We start from the raw sequence: 19,093 nt of genomic DNA, 5'->3' as shown, positions 1-19,093 counted from the left end.
CTGTGAGCTGTTTGAAGAAGGTTTGTCTTTTTAGCTCCATGTTCTGTTTTTGTTCCTCTGCCTTGGTTTCTTTGTCCTTGTGTTTGCGCCACAGAGGTGTGGTTTGGTTCTTGGCTCTTTGCCTTGCACCATCGCTTCAGTGCATCAGTCACACCTCTCATCGCACTATTCATGACCATAGTGTATGTTTGACAGCAAATACGGAGGGTGTTACCTCAACAACAGCTCCTTCAGCTTAAACTCACAGCAGCTTGTGATTGGACTTTGTCTATGTACATGGATATGAAGTGGGACAGGCAGGTGAAGGGTTTTGGCTGGATTGATATCCATCCGTGTTTCAGTGGAGGTGAACGACAAGAAATGGTCTCCCTTTGAAACAGCACCACCTCTGCTGAGTTTGATTATGAAGGGAGCTATATTTAGCTGCTCCTTGGCAGCAGCTTCTTCTGCTTGATTAAAGCAAGGAGAAGATTTGCCTGGTGGCTTTGGCGCTCGCCGGCCGACTGGCCGAATGACAGAATGAATGACAGGCTGCCCAGTCGGTTGTTGGGTGGACTGACTGGATGACTGGGCGTCTGAGGGATGAGATAGTGGTAACTCACTCTGTGCTCATGGCTCTTGCATGCTGCACAAGACAGCCGCTTTACCGAACGACAAATCACAAGTCAGGTTTCTTAAGGCGGCAGTACAGAAATTGAGGGCACAAAGACAATAAATACAAATTCGAGGTGCCCAATAGCTCAATTGGTGGAGTGGGCACCCCATGAACAAAGGCTACTTCCTTGCCTCTCTCTCCCCCTTTTCATGCTTAAGCTGTCTTATCTAATAAAGGCAATAAGCCCAAAAAAAATATTTAAAGGAAAAAGATAAAGCCAAATTCAATTTGATGGGACAAGAACACCACAACATGAAAGAATAAAGGATTTGACAGTGAAAGCACGAGACAAGGCTACAAGCACTTGAAATATCTCTCTAATCCAAGTTGATACCAACCTCAGTTCAATACTTATATTTACCCAAATGTCGATTAAATATGTATCTGACACATCGAAATAACAACTTGTCGAAAGGAATACTCCCCCCCCCCCCAAATGACCGATTGTATAATAAGCACTCAATTCATGTTGAAAACTTCGTTTATCACGCATGCCTCCACAGTTCATGAAGAATCCAAAACCTTCTTGATGAATTGAAGTCACATGAGTCCGCTTTTAACAACCTCAACTATATCATCACTTTCTGAGCATGTGACTGTAAAATTGAGTCTTGGATTATACAGCACAAGTTGTATATGACTTTGTAAACGGATGTTTTGATATAATTTAGCTGTTGTTAAATGTGGATCCCAATGACTTCGGTTCATCAAGAATTTCCTCCACTTTTGGATTCGTCTTTCACCAGAGGCATACGAAAAAACCCCATTTCTTCAGAAAATCACTGATCACGGGGTGAGTTATTGAAATATAAATTTCCATTTGAGGAGAGAAGTATTCCTTTAACACCTGTGAAAGCGGCGGTTAGGGCAGGATAAAAATGAGAAGCTGCTTCTTTTTGTGCTTGAGAAGAAAAGCTTTAATCCTCCGGTTTGCTGCTGCCTTTGGAAACAATAAGAAGCCTTTATTGTATTCATCTTGTGACTGGCTGACTCCTTCAGAATTGGCTCACTGGCCTCCCACCTCTTTCCTTTTTGAACCTCATAGGATTAAAATCACATTATTCCACAGCAGGGTTTGGTCAGCTACTTAAACAAAATAATAGAAATATAACACTTGTTATTGGGTTCAAAGTGATCATTATTTGGCTTACTGAAGCTCTTCTCTTAAGAGTTTCTGACTTCTTTTCTACTGCAACTCTAAAGCAGCTGTTGGACCCAGCTAGGACAGAAATGGAAACAGAGAAGTTTTGGCATCCAGTGTACTGTCATGCGTTTGATAAAAATCTAAGTTTGGGGAGTAGTTCTACTTTTCTGCCATTTCCTCTTCCTTGCTAATATGAATGATAGTTTGACTACAGAAACAGTGAATACTCAAAGATTGATTATTATTATTAGATTGATTTTACTGTACAGACTTACATAAAACAGTATTTGAGCCATGATTGGGTGGAACTTACCCAGTATACTCGGTAGTCAAACTGCACACCTGTTGAGTGAAGTGTTGCTAAATAGTTATTCTCAGAGTTAATCACTATATTTGAAATTATATGTTGTTGTGACTACAGTGTGACTACGTGACTACAGTGTAATTGCATTATGTAGACAATGTTGCTGTGTATTCACTTGTGATAGTTAAAGCTGACAATATCAGATATCTTGTAAACTGATCCTGTTAACAGCTCTGACTCTCCACTCTTCATTGCTTACTGACACAAAGACGTTGTTGCAAAAAGGTGTAGAGAGGCCTGGGGGACGAGACATTTATGTTTTAAGGGGGTCATTCTCACAATATCGCTGATACAACCACACATCAACTCGACAGCCCGTTCTCCCTCCCTACATGGTGACTGAAGCAGTGAATGGAAACTTGTGTTGGTGGCTTTCCATCTTTTAGTTGTAGTGCTCTCTGGCATTTCATCACCTCTCTTTTATCTCTCATTCTTCCTGATACACGGTGCTGAGGGAGCGGGTGTCAGAGAAATATGTTTTTCACACTAATCCAGGCGATAGAGCTGCACAGAAAGATGGAGCGAGGAAAAAAAAAGTTCACCAGTAAAATATCTGTTTACTGCAGCAGCTTGTCAGTAAATAAACTGAATGCATGATGTAGGATCCCCTGCTCCACCCTACACCCCCCGCCCAACCCGACAGAAGACTGACCCAGCTCTGGAGCCGCTGATTAGCTTCACACGCACAAATCTCAATAAACACACACATCCTCGTCCTAAAACACCACCCACAAACTCATTACATCAGTCTGGTGTTTGCTTCGAAGCTTTTATCTATTCACCGCACAGCCTACCATAATGCATTATTTATATTCTGGCTATAAAGGTCAGTGGCGATGACGTTAACGTCTCTGAATGGTGATCTCAGAAAGGTGATTATATGGAAGGGAAGCCTGCGTGCAAGCCATGCATGTTAATCCTACAGTGATACTGGCTTCCTGGGATATTGAAAGCAAAGCAGAAAAGATGTAGTGACTCCTTCCCCTGCTGCAGTTGCATTCATTTTGTTTATTGCAGAAAGTGAACAGTTAAAAAAGTCTTAAATACTTTTCGTCCTGTGTTTGCATCAATGTGGCCTTGACTGGCCCCGGCGCTCTGCTCTTTGTGGTTTCTGTTGTTATGGCATTCACATTGGCGAGCCAAAGGTGATCCTGTTGGCTGACAGTCATCCCTGACCACAGAGTAATGGGCGGTCTACAGCTGTCGAGAAGCAACGGGCCTGACCAGCTGAGGTTGCACCACAGACGTGTCAGCATGCTAACATGCTCATGTGTCAATGTTTAGCAGGTGTAATGATTACCATCTCTGTTCAGCATATTTGCTTTTTAATAGCTGATAATTAGCACTAAACACACAGTACAACTGTGGCTGATGGGTAAATGTAAGCTTGAACCTCTCAGGTTGTTTTTGATTTATCAGAGGGCGTTATTAACAGGTGCACACCAAAATGCATCTGGTTGCAAAGTTGGATAGACTTGCAACCAATCAGGCCAAAGAAATGTAGTCTCCAACCAGCCAGAGCAAAGAAACATGACCTTCAGACTTGAGGCAATTGCAGCCAGTCGGAGCAGCGAAATGTCTGACAAGTGACTTTTTCAAATCTGGTGTAACACTCTTCTATCAGTCATCGTATCAAAATCCCCCCTTTATTAGATAAATGCTTGTGATCGGCCCCGCTCGCGCCGAGCCAGCTAGAAATCTGTCTGAACAGGAGGAGGATCAGATGCATCTGCCAGAGCAAAAGAAACCTGAGCTTGCAGATTTGTCTGGTTCCCAGGCTCGGGTAAATGATGAATTTTGCAGGTATTTGGTCTTGATGTGCAAGATGTTGGTTTTTAGCCTGATCATGGCTCTACATGAAAGGTCAGAGGTCAACAGTATCAGTAAGGTTTGTCATGTGTGGATCGTGAACCTGCGATGGACAATGGAGCAAAAAAAGTTGTCCTCCATGAAATTTTATAGCATCTAATTTTTTATTCTTTGTTTTTGGAACCAATATCCAGTAGCTGTTAGAGGAACTAATGCCGCTTCCCCCTCAGACTCACCACACAGCCATGTTGGTTGTCACCTGGGTGGCATATTGGGTTTCTTCTCCTATCCTGTTTCGTGTGTTTGTGTGGCTCTTTTCATTTACAAGAGGAAGTACATGAGGAAGTTGTCCCATCACAGCTGAGAGAAAGAACCTGTTGAGAAAAATGGGATGGCATGCTTTTGTACAAGTCACTTCGGCAGCCACTGCCTTTCATTTTTATTTTTTAAAAAGTAGTGAGCTGGTTGAAACTGGTGCAGGTGCAGTGTTATTTCTCCTCTAATCGATCAGACGTCGCCGATCAGTTCCTACAAGGTGTCACTATTCAGCACTTTAATTCGCCAACTAGAAAAGCTTGGTTAGTGTGTTTTTAAAATGCGAAGGTTTTCATCTACATCGTCTCCAGTTGGAGGATCATCCATGCCGATAAAGTCACAGACAGCCGACTGACATGACCTTATTGATTTTTCTCTCCTCTTCTCTCTCTGTCGTCCTCCAGACCTCCTAAACGGAGCCCAGGAGAAGTGCGAGCTGCCGCCATTGGAGGGTTTCCCTCACTGCGAGGGCAAGGTCAAGGTGAGTCACCCATCGAAACACACATAAAGACAGCCTCTCCACCTCGCTCTCTGTGCTTGTTTTTCTATCATAGTTCATTTTGAAATAAGTAAAAGAAGAAATAGGTAGTGAGAAAAAAGAGCACCGCCTACAGAAAGTCAAACTACATAAACAGAAAAGATGGCATCACACGCCCACACTTGGTTGACTGGCAAAAACTCTTCTGGGGAAGAGCAGAGCGAAAAAAACACCACAAGTATAAACAATGATCTAATTTTATTACCAGCATAACGGTCCATGTGTGGGGAATATTAGACTTCAGAGAGGTTTAATTTCACTTTTAGGGGCCTCTTGAAAGCCCACACACTGACACAGGTGCACACACACAGATGTATGCACAATTTCAATCCAACATCTCTGTTTTTGTGTGTGTGTGTGTGTGTGTGTGTGTGTGTGTGTGTGTGTGTGTGTGTGTGTGTGTACGCGTGTACGCGTGTACGCGTGTACGCGTGTACGCGCACTGGTCTCCCTGGAGCTGATAGGGCCCTATCATACACACCATCTGCTCAGCCAGTCCCAATCCTCCACTGATACTGTCAGCATTTCCAACTGGGCGCCAGGCGATGCCAAAGCCTGCTTTACACACACACACACACACACACACACGCACACACACACGCATACTGTACACAAGCCTGTTATTTCCAGAAAACTGTTATTCCACAGCAGTTTTACTATCAGCACACAGTAACATCTAACAAATCCATGTTCTCACTTTATAGAGCTCTTAGGTTGCCATTTAAACAAATATAGTGCAATCTTCATGTCTTCGCCATCCAAGCGTCTCTGATCCAAGCCCATCTGCCAGGTCTCCCCTCTGTGAACAGCTTTGAAAACTCGATTTTATATCTCACCGCGTGCTGCTGCTCCCTTAGGTTACTGTAAGTCGGAAAGCATGATGTACTCCAGCCTATCAACTAAGCAGGGTAGCTGTCAGTCCACATCTTGGCTTCTACTTCGCATGTTATTCCAGCATGTCAGTCACACAGAAATCTGCCCGCCAGGGATCAAATCAGCTGAGGGGACATAGAGGAATATTTGTTCAAGCCCTGCTGCACCTTTTCTGCTCTCCTTAAGATTTTTACTATTATTTCTGTTGGAAGATTTATCGAATATGCATGTTTCAGTGAAAAATACCATTTTCACATTGATTTATTTCCACACATTCACACACAAGAGCACCCCAGAACAACCTCTGGTCTTCCTGTTGGCCGCTGAGCAGTTCCACCGGATGACTTGCACATGTACTTGATGAAAGGGAAATATTCTCCCTTTTATTTTCAAACCCAGATTTTCCATTTGATTCCAGGGATTGAAGCCAGTGACTTTTAAGTCACAACCCTGCTGCTTCTCGAACCTCCGAGCCACAAAAACAGCCTGGACTGTTTTTTCTTTTTTTTTCCCATTAGGGTGGTGAAAGCTAGATAGGCAGCTCCTACTATAGATTTTGCTGCCCTGCATAATGTATTCTCCCAGCATCCTAACCAGCCCACACACCACAGTCACTTGTAACATCACCTGGACTTTTTTTTGCTTCATTATTAGGATGAAAAAAGCTCCAAATGACAGTTTGAAGTAACTTTACAGCTGCTGATAAAATATATTTAACTGCTATTAACTCACAGTGGGCTCATATTTTTCACCGATATTAAAGTTTGAGAGACTGGAGGGGTGATTTGGGTGAGAATGCATGTTGGGCTCAGATTTAATCTTTTTTGTCCTTCTCTTCCTCAGTGGATGAGGGAGATGTGGCGCTCAGACTCCTGCTACGGCAACTATGGCGTGGATGGATCCACCTGCTCCTTCTTCATCTACCTCAGCGAGGTGAGTCCTGTGTGTGTATGTGCATGTGTGTTAATTGTAACCACGTGTTTGAACGTAATGAAGATGTTGTAAGTGTGTTTGTACCCAAAACAATGGGAGCTAAACCTCTAAAAATTCAACAAATGTCTTGATTCACATACTCAGTCACACAGTGTAGCTAATACTGAGCTAGTTTGTAGGTGCTGCTAACTTGTATGTGTGTATGTGTGAAAGAGGGAAACCAAGAGAAGAACAGATAGGGAATCAACACATGGACTGACCTGTTTTTGCAGAAAGAGACTTTGTCTGTCTCTAATATTGTGAACAGTACCTCTGCTAGCTGTCAGACTATTTTTCTGCATCCCCGTAGCTTTCACATGAATCTTTATTGACAATTGTCAACAACCAGGACGGTCCGCAGGGGCTGACGAGCCATTTTATTTTCTGTTTTACTCGCACAGTGTGAGCACATAAATCTCTAGCTTTGGCTTCGTATTGCAGAGGATTTACTCATACAGTAGGAGTTAAAATTAAGTATCATTTCTAAAACAGGCTCAAATCGCAGAGTGTATGCCCAGCTTCACATGGAACAAAATCAACATAGACTGCATATATGTGTGAAGAAGCAGCAATAGTCACAAACCATCTAATAATGGTCAAATTTACAATTCACAAAAGTGCTAAGTTGGTCTCGCAACATTAAGATATTGCGGCCTTTTTTGTGTTGACAGAAAATATTCAGATATTATAAAGAAGGAATTGTAAAAGAAAGATGCAGTCATAAGTCAAGTTTCCATTTGAATGTAATGCAAATTTAAACAGAATTTCCGTACGCTAAAAAAAGAAAAGTGCAAATAAATGTACCAATGCAACCCACTCAGGTTAACATCAGTAATCAGTATTGCCAGTGAAAGTGAAAGCAAACCCCAGCTTTGTCCTATTTCCATTTGGTCTCTCTATGTTTACTTTTTTTGGGGCATAGCTTCCTCTTGGATGCGTGGTGTTTAGGGTCTGGCACCAGGTTGCTACCTTTTATAAAGTCCCAAACTCACCTGCATGTTGTGCCCAGAAATGTCCTGAACACAGCAAACTAAGGAGAGAATACTATATTCTCTTCTTCTTTTGCGGAAGGCAGAGTATCTGCACATAGATACACTGACACACACTTCATGTGGGTCATAAGTGATGATTTTGACAAATTTTTATAAAATGTTTTTTCAGGAAAATCCTGAAAATCCTGCATAGTATACCTTTAAATGATGAGGCCGTACTTTTTATTTACCTGATTGTCAGTAAAACCCACAAAACCCACTCTGTTTCTTAGTACCTTGTCTGTGGATCTTTCAAAAAAGGCTCACAAATGTGTAGTTTTAAAATAAAGGCTCTTCAACTTTCCAAATCAGCATGTAACTGTAGTTTTTAGCAAATGTTACTCAGACTGGAGTAAATAGAGCATTTGTCAGAGATTATTTACACACTGCTACAATCTACAGTGTGTGTGTTCATCCCAGCGGAAAAACATATCAGCCGGAAAACATTGCAGCTCATTGATGTGTTTTTAATAGTTTTTGGACAACAATGGAGCTCAGTGTAATAATCAAATCAAATCAATAATGTAGCTCGTGGTGTTTTTAGTTGCAGTAACTTCCTGTGAAAACAGGAGTAGAGTAAGCTGGGATTGTAGCTGCATACTGCACCGGCACAGACAACCCAAAAAATGTAAGGTTCAGAGCCCTGACAACACCCCGTCACCTGAGAACAATCGTATAAGAATGAGGCGCTAAAAATAAGCGCAAAGGAGAGAGGTATAGGGGATTTCATTTTTAATGAGAGCAAATTAGAGTGTGTTGAAGAGGACAGTGTGGGAGGACGAGGAGACGATTCGGTGGGAGTGGAGGGAGGGGAGGGGTGCTTCTTAAAGAGATGAGTTCTCAGCCTCCGATGGGAGACGTGGAATGACTTTGCTCCCCTGCCTTAGTCTCTACATATCCTCAGCAAATGGTAGAAAAAGCAGCCAGACCAGCATGGAAGAGTCGTACATTATTGACGAGCACTAACATATAGAAGCTTGTGTTCCTTCAAGGGACACTTTGAGACTTTTAATATTGTATGATTTATCTTTGCCAGACCAGTCAACATGGCCAGGATTCATTTCTGGTGATGAAAGCCATTCATTCTAGTGAAAGTCTGTCATTCAGCCTCGAAACCAAACAAAATTTGATGTGAAAATGATTTGTTTTTATACGCTTCCCATAAGAGCCGCGATTTAACATTTCAAATATCCCTCATAGATCACAGCCGTGATTACCATTCTGTTTGATTCAGATATTTGAGCGCGCGTCTCCCTCCTCTCTACTGAAAGTTTTAACATGCTGTCTCATCAAGTGTTGATTTAAGTGAGAATCAAGCTTTTTGTCATCTACTGGGTGGATATTTTGTTTATAAAAAGCAAGATTTCAGTCATGACTTCAGCTCTGGGAAGGTCAGAAGCCTGTTATGAATATTGTATATGAGCTGAAAGCGTTGCACAGAAAGCCCAACCTGCTCTGTATGGAAATAGAAGTTAGATGGACAACAGTACAATCCATTAGGAGAAAACCTTTTTCTGTCTTGCTCTCTGCTCATGTCCATCCACTGTGTTCTGGAAACAAACACACTTGCTTTAAAGAGCTGCAGAGATTCGAAATGTCTCTCTGTCTCAATCCTGCTAATCTAACAGCCCTCAGCCTCCACTCCTGGTCACGTGCTTACACGGTTGCCATGACAATTTGCATGTATTTCCATTTAGAATCTCTCCGTCCGCCACGGCTCGTCTGTTATGAGCAGACGCTCAAACACACACCCTTTGCCACGTATAATCCATACTTGTCGACCACAACATTAACCTTGCGAAGAGCGCAGATCAGAAAGGGCAACATATCATGATGGATGTCGGCTGCAGAAGGTCAGGGCTCAACTAGCATCGTGTGTGTGTGTGTGTGTGTGTGTGTGTGTGTGTGTGTGTGTGTGTGTGTGTTTTTGTGGTTTGAGAAGGAGAATAAACATACCTTGTCTTGTGTTGCACAGCACACGCAGCACTTCTCCATGTTCCTCCCTGTGGTCAAACAATAGTCATGTCCAATATAAGAGGAAGGAAATGCTGAGACAGAGAAGTAGAAGTAAGAGGTCCCACCTTTTGTTTTGTGTGGGCGTTTATAACGGGCCCTTTGTTTTCTTCAAGAAGTCCATTAGGGATATACTTTCCTGAGAGAGAAATGCGGTGATAGATACACAGTGAGACGACGTCCGACACTGAAAATGCTCAAGCAGGGTTCAGCATTGTTCAGAAACCGACTACTTTTTCTATTTTTTTCTACCTTTTCACATTTATACCAAAAAGAGAGAGTTCTGGCACACTGTCCAAACATTTTATTTGTCAGATCTTCATCAGGTTTAATAACAGAACAAAGAAAATTGAAAACAAAAAGATTACGCCTTCTCTGGCGAGGCCAGGAAGATACCATGAGCTGAGTTTGCAATCAGCTCCACAATCTGCGTGTATTCAGCCTATTAGAAGCCAGCTTCCAACATCAAATATGTAAATTCATGGCAAAGGCTACTGGTAATAACCAGGGCAGAACAATATATTTTTGACCAACTTGTGGAGGAACTATCCTAAAAATTACGTCATAGAAAAAATATATAAAGACAATTTCAATGTTTATAAATAAAGATGTAGAAAAGAGAACGAAAACACCAATATAGAAAAAATATCAACTCACAAAGGAGAATACACTTCATGCAGATAACTGCACAGACCATCAGGACTTAAATACACAGGCAATAGAAAATGGTACATAAATACACAAAAAAAAACTGTGCACCTCAAAAGAAGGATCTGTCATAGCATATCTTGCATTACAAGTTCATTAAAACAAAAATAAAAGCATTTAAGAAATGACAACGAAGATAAAGGTTAACTGTCATATTTCGTACAAGCCCCCACACATGTGCTCTTCTCAGCAGAGATGAAAAGGATGTGAGAGAGCTCATTCTTAAGCAAATTACATCATCAGCTCCAGGAAAGCGATTTTTTTAAAATAATTTTTTGAAAACAAAGAGTCAGGGAAAGTGAGTTACTAGATTTATTAGCCCGAGGTAGCATTTTAGGTGCCCTGGGAAATCAGGCAATCCTTATTGTTGAGCCCTGTTAAGTGATTGTAAAGAATATTTAATCACATTAAAAGATGGATTGTAAGACTCAAATCTACATTTTGGCAAATCTTTTTGTTTTTGCATATTAGATCTGTACCATATTTGCTGGTGGTTTGAAATGCGATTCCATTCGGATTCAGTCTCGATGCTCTTGCAGCTAAAATGAGATCCTGCACCGCAACTTGACAGCGCAATCATTTAGAGGTCATAATGTGAGATCTCCATTTCTTACGCCTTGACGTTGAAAAGCTACCTCACCAGTGTATTCACCGTTGACTACCTCGTTACCACAGCAACCCATGCAGATAGGCTGGTGATGTCCGGACATACAAATCTAGTTAGTGTGGACAGTCTGCCCTTAAATATATGATTTGAGAAACAAATCTGATATTTGCCTTCAGTCTGAACGCAGCCTCACAGCTCTCTGTTCAGCACAAGAGTAACAAAAGAGCAGCAATGTGACAGCCAGTAATACTTAGAATACTTCCTTTTACAGCAATAATAGAAGCACTGATATTCTGTCTGCCATTCAGCTCATTCAACCACTGATCTTTTTGCTGTGATATTTAACTAGTATTTCCTCACATAAAGTCCTCTTCTTGCAGCATGAATACATTGTTGCTGCTCCAAAGGTGTTTTGTCTGCACATATTCCAGATTCAGCAGCAGAAAACAATTTATCCTGCACTCTGTTGCTCTTTAGACATGCACGCCAACAACTGGGAATCAGATCTAATTTAGCAACATCTGAAGTGTTAAAAAATATCTTGCTAAATTGAAAAAACTTCATTAACGCAATTATTTGTGCCTCTGGCAGTAATTTGCAGCGCTCTCAGTAAATGTCTCCCTACGGCTCTAACAAGACCTCACTTGTTTGTCCATTATGATGGTCTGAATCTGTGTTACCATTTCTCTTTGACGGCGATGATCTGTTTGTCGTGAGCAAACTAAAATGGTGTTTTTCATTCGATAGGTGGAGAACTGGTGTCCTCGCCTGCCCTGGAGGACAAAGAACCTGAATGAAGAAATAGACAGGAGGGGACAGGTGAGAAACACAGCAAACACGTCCTATTAGCGCTAACCTAGAAACACAAAGGACACCTCAGTTTCCTCAGAGCTTTTATCCAAAGACCGACTGCTAACGCTCTCTTTTCGCTACTACGCTGTTTTTATTTTAAAACACACCTCGCACCATTAGTAGAAAACTGGATGTGTTTGGGTGTCATAACATTTTAAGTGCCACAGTTGTGATCCAAGTGGTTTGAATATATTAATTTCAGAGGCTTGTATGTGTGTGTGACAACTCCAGACTTTGTGACAGCAAGTTTTCCATTAGCATAAATTTTTAAGCGGAGTCCCTCTCGACGTTAAATCCCACTCCATCATCCTGACACCACAGAAGAAAGTGACACTCAGTGCTACTTAATGGGGTATTTAATTTTAGGAAACACTTGAACTAATATGAGTTTTTAATATGTAATTGTGTAAAATCAGGGCTCCCATTGGCTATGGAAAACTTCCAGGCCTGGAAAAATCATGGACATTTGTCGTGTGTGATAAATTAATTGATATTAATGTAACATAAAGATGAGTTTATTTTCTGTAGCTGACAATGTAACATAGCTTTAATATGTGTTGCCATCTGACAACATTTTGCTTGTTTTTGTTTATTTTTTCACCAAGAAAGTTTATTCATTTTCTTCCTGTTCTGGATCTCTCTTCATGTCTGCCAAGTCAAATTTTTTAATGCACTTTCGGCGTTGGGGAGGTGCGCAAAACTTTAAATGGTTGTATTTTGTATTTATTTAAAAACATCAGTTTTCAAAGGAAACATGAAAATCGTTGGCAGTTTTTTTCTTTTCTTTTCTTTTGGGCAATTTTTATAGAAAACTTTATTTTTAAAAATGGCAAATTTTAAACACAACTAAATATTTTTGATTTTTTTTGTTTTATCTTTTCTTTTCTTGTCATTTTTTTTTCTTTTGATTTTTAAGAAAGCCGGTTTGGAAGGCATATTTTCTTTAAAAGTTTTTGGCAATTTTAATGAAAAAAAAAGTTGGGTTTTTCTTTTCCCCCTTTAATTTTTGAGAAGCGTGTTTTCTTCAAAAATCCCCCAAATGGCACCATTTATCACAGCAAGAAACTGAAAAAATAAAAATCATTATTGTCTTGATCACACTGGGGACACTGAAATTATGTTTGAATAGAGTTTGAATCCTAATGTTTGAAAAACACAAAATGTGTGGTAACCCTGTGAAATGGACCAGAATGACAGTAAAGAGCAGTGTGTATGATTGTAGTTCAAAACAAGGCAGCAAATGAGCAAGCAGGCTGAGGCTGATCCTCAGTGTCAACATGCCTCGATAGCATAAAAGAGCGGAGCGGTTCTAGACCAAAGCCGGAGTGACGGGACCTTGGGACAAATCTGGAATAATGATCTTCTATCCCTGCCAATGCACCAGCTCACTCAAATCCCACTTAGAGCGCCTCTGCGGGCCGTCGGTGCTCACGCGCAGCCCACAGTATCCTCGAAAACACCCCCCCCCTCACTGTGCTGCGGGTGAATCAATATTAAGCACTCTTCATCCCCTCTCTGGATGCATCAACAGCTCCGAGCCCTCTGTGGTGGGGAGATGCCATTTGACAGGCTTTGGAGATTTTAATTCAGGCCCAGATTTTAATAGGTTCAGTCTGTGGAAGTGATTTCCTGTCGTGATGAGGGATGCTAATGCCCTGAAACAGCCTTGTTTCAGCCACCTTAGCAGCTGGTAATGGCACTGTGGTTTCTGTTTTTTTCACTCTGTCTTCCTCTCGGCGACTCTGTCTCATTCACAACTGCTCTGTCGTCTTTCTCTCATTTTCCATGTCTGATAATACACCAATAAAAAGACTTGATATGCTATATTCAGATAAGTGATCTTGCACTATAGCAGGATTCAACACCTTCTGCAGATGTGGCCGACAGAATCCTCGGTTTCATTTCCTTATTTAGAGTTTCATCACTTTGACTTCCAGTAAGTCGCCGCTCTGAAAACACAGGATGGACTTGATGCAACACGCAGTCAGATGTTTTACAGCTTCATTGTTTTTCCTCACATCTCATTAAATCAGCTTTAATGACCCTTAATGTATCCTGCTGCTGCTGCTGCTGATAACAAGTCCTCTCCTCTCCTGATTCCTTTATCCTCTCCTGTCCCGTGCTCCCCTATCATTTCCTTTCTTGTTTTCTCTCCTCGCCTCTCTACTTCTATTTCTTCTCTCCTCTTTTCTTCTTTCTCCTGTTGTGTCCTCTTCTCTCTTCTTCCCTTGCCGGTTTCCTCTCCTATCTTTTCTTTGTTTCCTTCCCTCATCTCCTCCTTGTTTCATCTCCTCTCTCCTCCGCTCTTGTTTCCTCTCTTTGTTTCCTCCACTTTTGATTTCCTCTCCTCTTATTTCCTCCCATCTCTCTTCTTTCTGCTCCTCATCTCTCCTGTTTCCTCTCCCCTAATATCCTCTCTTTGTTTCCTCTGTCCCCTCCTCTCCTCTCCTCTCCTCTCCTCTCCTCTCCTCTCCTCTCCTCTCCCCTCCTCTAAATGAGCTCTGCTCTCCTCTCCTCTCCTCTCCTCTCCTCTAAATGAGCTATAAAAGATTTGACTGATGTTTTCGCTCCTTTCAGCCTGCACAGCCAAACCCACATTTGCTTGTAACACAGAGGGCTTTGCACTCTGAATGCTTCACTATTTGTTGTTCTGTCACCATAAAACTGCTTTTCTGAGTGCAGTATTCTTTTTTTTCTCACAGTTTTTACTCCAAAGATTTATATTAAGCTTTCTTTGATACTTTGCTCTCAGGAGAGAACTCGAACATGCGCACATATTTGTGTGCCCTCCATAAATAATTTCCTCTGCAGATGTCTCTGGCAGTTTATGATGGTTATTATCACCTCAGCAGAATCACTTGAATTCAGGCTTAGTGATTAAAGAGGGATTTCTTGGACATATAGCGGCTGACAATGGTGCAGCATATTGAACATTCACCATTCATTCATCCACATATTAAATCCATCTGCAAATCTAAGGTGCTGAAAGATTTCAGCAGTTTGGGTAAACCTTTTATCCTTAAGTTACTACAGTTTTTCTTGAAGGGTTTTAAATCCAAGAAAACGTCCCTTGAGCTATTTAGGAAGTGTAGTCGTCAATATTGCAATTTTAAATACATTTTTAAAGATCGCCATGGGGTTACATCATAATAGCAGCAGAAAGAAGGATATGGGAAAACCTGGAAAAGTCATGACATTTTTATAACCATATTTTCCAGGCCTGGGAAATATAGTTATTAGTAGTTAGTAGTTAAGTAATTAAAAGTTTAGGAAAAATCATGTAATTGTGTTCTGTGTCATAAATGAAATGACATGAATCATTAATATAACCCAGCTGTGCAGCTGGGACATAACATATGTGTATTCTTAGAAACTTTAATATAAATATATATTTTAAAGAAAACAGGTTGGGAAAGTCATTTTCTTTTGATTGATTGATTTAATGATTTTAATTTTTTTCTTGTATTTTCCATAGGCACATTTTATTTAAAAATTGCCAAACGCCATCATGTGAGATGCTGAAATTATGGGTTTGAATTTTATATGTTTGAAAAATGCCAGGCAATTATAGCAAAAAAACAAACAAACAAAAAAAACTATTTGGGTCCTTGAAAAGTCATGGAAAAGTTTCAAAATTTCTAACATAGAAATGTGTAGGGAACCTGGTGAAAGCATTTGAAACAAACAGTCTTTGAAGACAATACAGCAAGCAAACGGATAACAAACGGAACAATATCACAGTTACAGTGTCTTTAGATTAGATTAACAGCTTACTCCTTACTTTATCTGTTACATACTGGACAGAGTAACATGTACATGACAGACTGTAACAGTGTTTGATGCTGTGTCTGCAGGCGGAGGTCCGGACGAGTTTCGAGGAGCTGTACCGCGTGATGTCACAGCGCGAGGAGTTCCGCTGGATGATGCTGAGGATCAAACGCATGGCTGAGCCATGGGTCAGCGCCATCCGCTCGCTGGCTGCCAAGCAGAACCTGGCCCGGCGTCGAAGGAAGAAGGTGAGTGTAACATGCAGCGCATCGTAGTACACTGGAGAAATCAAGTGAGAAAGACTGACTAGATGGTGTTCAGAATACTGAATGAGAAGCTTTTGTGTGCTGCATACACTACAGGTGTAATTAACACGTCAGTTTGAGACAGAATATCATGAAATTGTCACACATTATTTAACCAGCCGAAAGACACACACCCGCACAGAAACAGGTGCAATCAGATATAATGAGCGTTCTACTCGCACAAAAAAATATCACAACTGAATAATAATAAAGCGATTAGCTCAAATTTGACTGTTTATCGCCCTAAAAATGAAAGATGCATAATCCTTTCAAGAAGTTTCTGAAAACACCTCTCTGAATCTTTCAGCCTCTTGCACCACGCAGGTACACACACACACACACACTTATTCACACTTATAAACCACTCAATTTTTCCTCAGAGAAGAAATGGTGTTGAGAAAGGACTGACATGGATATTCCATTGTGTCCCAAGCTGTTAGCAGCTCCCAGCACTGAATAATGTACTCCACACTTTCCACTGGCCTTGTGAATAATTCACATCGCAGTCCCGTGATACATTGGTGCTGATGCAAAGCAGCATCGTTTTAAACAAAGCACAGAGAACAAGCAACAAGAACCCCCCCCATCTATCTATCAATCTATGTGGGCTCCCACTGTCAGGAAAATCCTGGAACAGTCATGGAATTTCACTATCTTGTTTCCCAGACCTGGAAAAGTCATGATGTAAGGAAAAATAACTGAAAGTATTTGAATTTTTACCCTTTGAAATCTCAGCAACCTGTGTTGATTTCTTTAAAAATGGGAAAAAGGAAAGAAACAACTTATAATAAGACCTCACCCAGAAAATTGCAACAAATTAGCAAAAAGTACAAAAAAAATGACCTCAACAAAAGAAAAGGACAGTAAAAAAAACAATAACACACATGGAAATGACCTGAATTTTATCCTTTTAAATTGAATTTTTATGCTTTATGCAACCTGGATTGATTTCTTGCAAAAATGGGAAGACGCAACTTATAAGAGATCATAAGCTCAAAACTTTTTAAAAAAATTACTAAAATGTATTAGAAAATGACCTTAACAAAAAATTAAATGTATAATTAAGTTAATCATAAAAATAGTTTTCTCAACATGCTCCCCAGCTTTTTTATTATAATTTTCTACATTCTTGCAATTGCGGGACATTGCTCGCCAAGTTCCTCATTGCTTTTTTCCAGGTGTTTGAAAGAAATCAAACCAATTTTCTCAGCACCCAAAATACTTGTTAAAGGAATCTGAATGCAGCATGAGAAACTGAATTTCGATCCAGGTTTCAGAGGGATAAAAATCATCAGAAGTTTTGGAAAAGGTATTGAATTTTGTTGTGTTTGATGAAACTGTGACAGTAATCCTGTGTGGATAATCTCTCATGTAATGTAGCATAATCTTAAATTTATTTTGTGAATTTGGCGATGTGACATTGCTGTGATATGAGTCGATGCGTGATAACGTTTTATTGACCGTCACGTACGTTTGTTCATTTTCTCTTTGGATCTTGTCTCTCCCTTCCTGTGGGCCAGCTAGCTGAAATTATGTTTGAAAAACGCAGGGCAAGAAAGAAATATTTTTAATCAGTCCTTGAAGTCATGGATTAGTTTTGAAATTTTGTCCATGAAAATGTGTGGGAAGCCTGTACATATTTACAGTGGCTTCCCTCTTTCATTTCTGCATCTCAGTTTAGTCTGTTCAGTCTCTAATTAAACAAAGAGTGTTTTCCTCTCCAGATACTTTCCAAACCAGGTCTTTATTTCATCCGCTAATCTCTTTTGGATATTAATCCGCACTATTAATCCTTGACTGGTGTGCTCTGGGACTGAGGCTGGCTGTCAACAATGAAAAATGCATTGGTCACTTCAAACAAAGCCCGCTATTACTTCCTTCTCCTGCTGTGGAACACTGTGTTCCCCTCAGCTACTGAAAACCATCCTGTGTGTGTGTGTGTGTGTGTGTGTGTTTGTGTGTGTGTGTGTGTGCATGTGTGCGCGTGTGTGCATGTGTGTGTGTGTGTGTGTGTGTGTGTGTGTGTGTGTGTGTGTGCATGTGTGCGTGTGTGTGTAACTCGCATGTGTTTTTCTCAGCGTGTGCACTGTGCACCTGACAGTGTACAGGGACAAAGTGGAATTGCTTTCACAGTCCCCTGCTGGGATAAACATGTTTTTTACACTCCCCGTTTAAATCTTCTCAAATAGGAAACCAGTGGGGTGTCTTTGAATTATTTGTCCACCATTTTTCTATAAGCAACTTGTGTTTTGTTTCTCTTCATTTATCTGTGTAGGGAAGTAAGGAATACAGATGTCACAGATTTCTTTCAGCTCCCTTACATTATACACTCATTAAAATAACACCTTCATCTCCAACTGTAGCTGTAGCTCTTTTCAAGCCTTGACGAGACATATTTTCCCATAGAAACCCTCATCAGGTATGCAACTCTTTTATCAGGTGTTTCCTTGTATTATCCACACAGTGATATACAGAAGCACTACCTTTAAATTGTGGTATTAAAAATCACGTTTAACACTACCAAGAATGGAAGGAATCTCTGTCGGTCTGTCGCTCGATTTTCTCAACAATCATTCATCTGATTGACTTCATACTTGGCGAGTGTATTGCTGAAGACCCAAGGGAGTGCAGTGTTGAGTGCAAGCTCTTCAGATCTACAAGACATACTTAGTTGAAGAGTGTTATGTACATGTGTCGTGTATTGAGAGGAAAACTCTATGAACTGTTAAACTATCAAAGGGTATGGTGAGCTCTCCATCACTTGCTAAAATTCATACAGGGTTTCCCACACATTTACATATTTGTGGCAGGCTGCCACAAATAAAACATCTGCCATCACATATTGATTTTCTATTTTTGGAGCTAGACAGTCAGTAGGAGCGCTGTCAGAATACATATACCATTTGGTTATGCGTAGCTCCACACAGGAGCACAGAGTGTACTCTGGGCACAGACGGAGCAGCAGAACGCCACGTGCAGTGAAAGTGAAGCTGAACTGGTCATTGCGCTCTAGTGGTTTGCAATCCCCCACCTCCCCCGTGCCCCTCTTTTAATCCATTGATGTGCTATGATTGGATAGTCTGTTCATTTACCACCAGTGGCTCAAACCCCACAAACTGTTGCTGAGGAAAAAAAAGAT

General features: G+C 40.8%; 1 protein-coding gene across 2 annotated transcripts in view; it reads left to right on the top strand.

The window, feature by feature from the left end:
- The window catches only part of mgat5 (alpha-1,6-mannosylglycoprotein 6-beta-N-acetylglucosaminyltransferase), a 101,094-nt gene that overhangs the window by 35,149 nt on the left and 46,852 nt on the right, over window positions 1–19,093 (top strand). For both annotated transcript variants that reach the window (XM_042512919.1, XM_042512918.1), the window contains exons 4-7: window positions 4,692–4,768; window positions 6,542–6,631; window positions 11,777–11,848; window positions 15,736–15,897. In XM_042512919.1, coding sequence (XP_042368853.1) covers window positions 4,692–4,768; window positions 6,542–6,631; window positions 11,777–11,848; window positions 15,736–15,897 — 401 coding nt within the window. The remainder of the gene's footprint in view (window positions 1–4,691; window positions 4,769–6,541; window positions 6,632–11,776; window positions 11,849–15,735; window positions 15,898–19,093) is intronic.

This window comes from Plectropomus leopardus, chromosome 24 (genome assembly GCF_008729295.1).
Source record: "Plectropomus leopardus isolate mb chromosome 24, YSFRI_Pleo_2.0, whole genome shotgun sequence".
NCBI classification, from domain to species: Eukaryota; Metazoa; Chordata; class Actinopteri; order Perciformes; family Serranidae; genus Plectropomus; species Plectropomus leopardus.
Note: the sequence above shows the minus strand (reverse complement) of the source record. Positions and strands in the feature narration are given on the sequence as shown.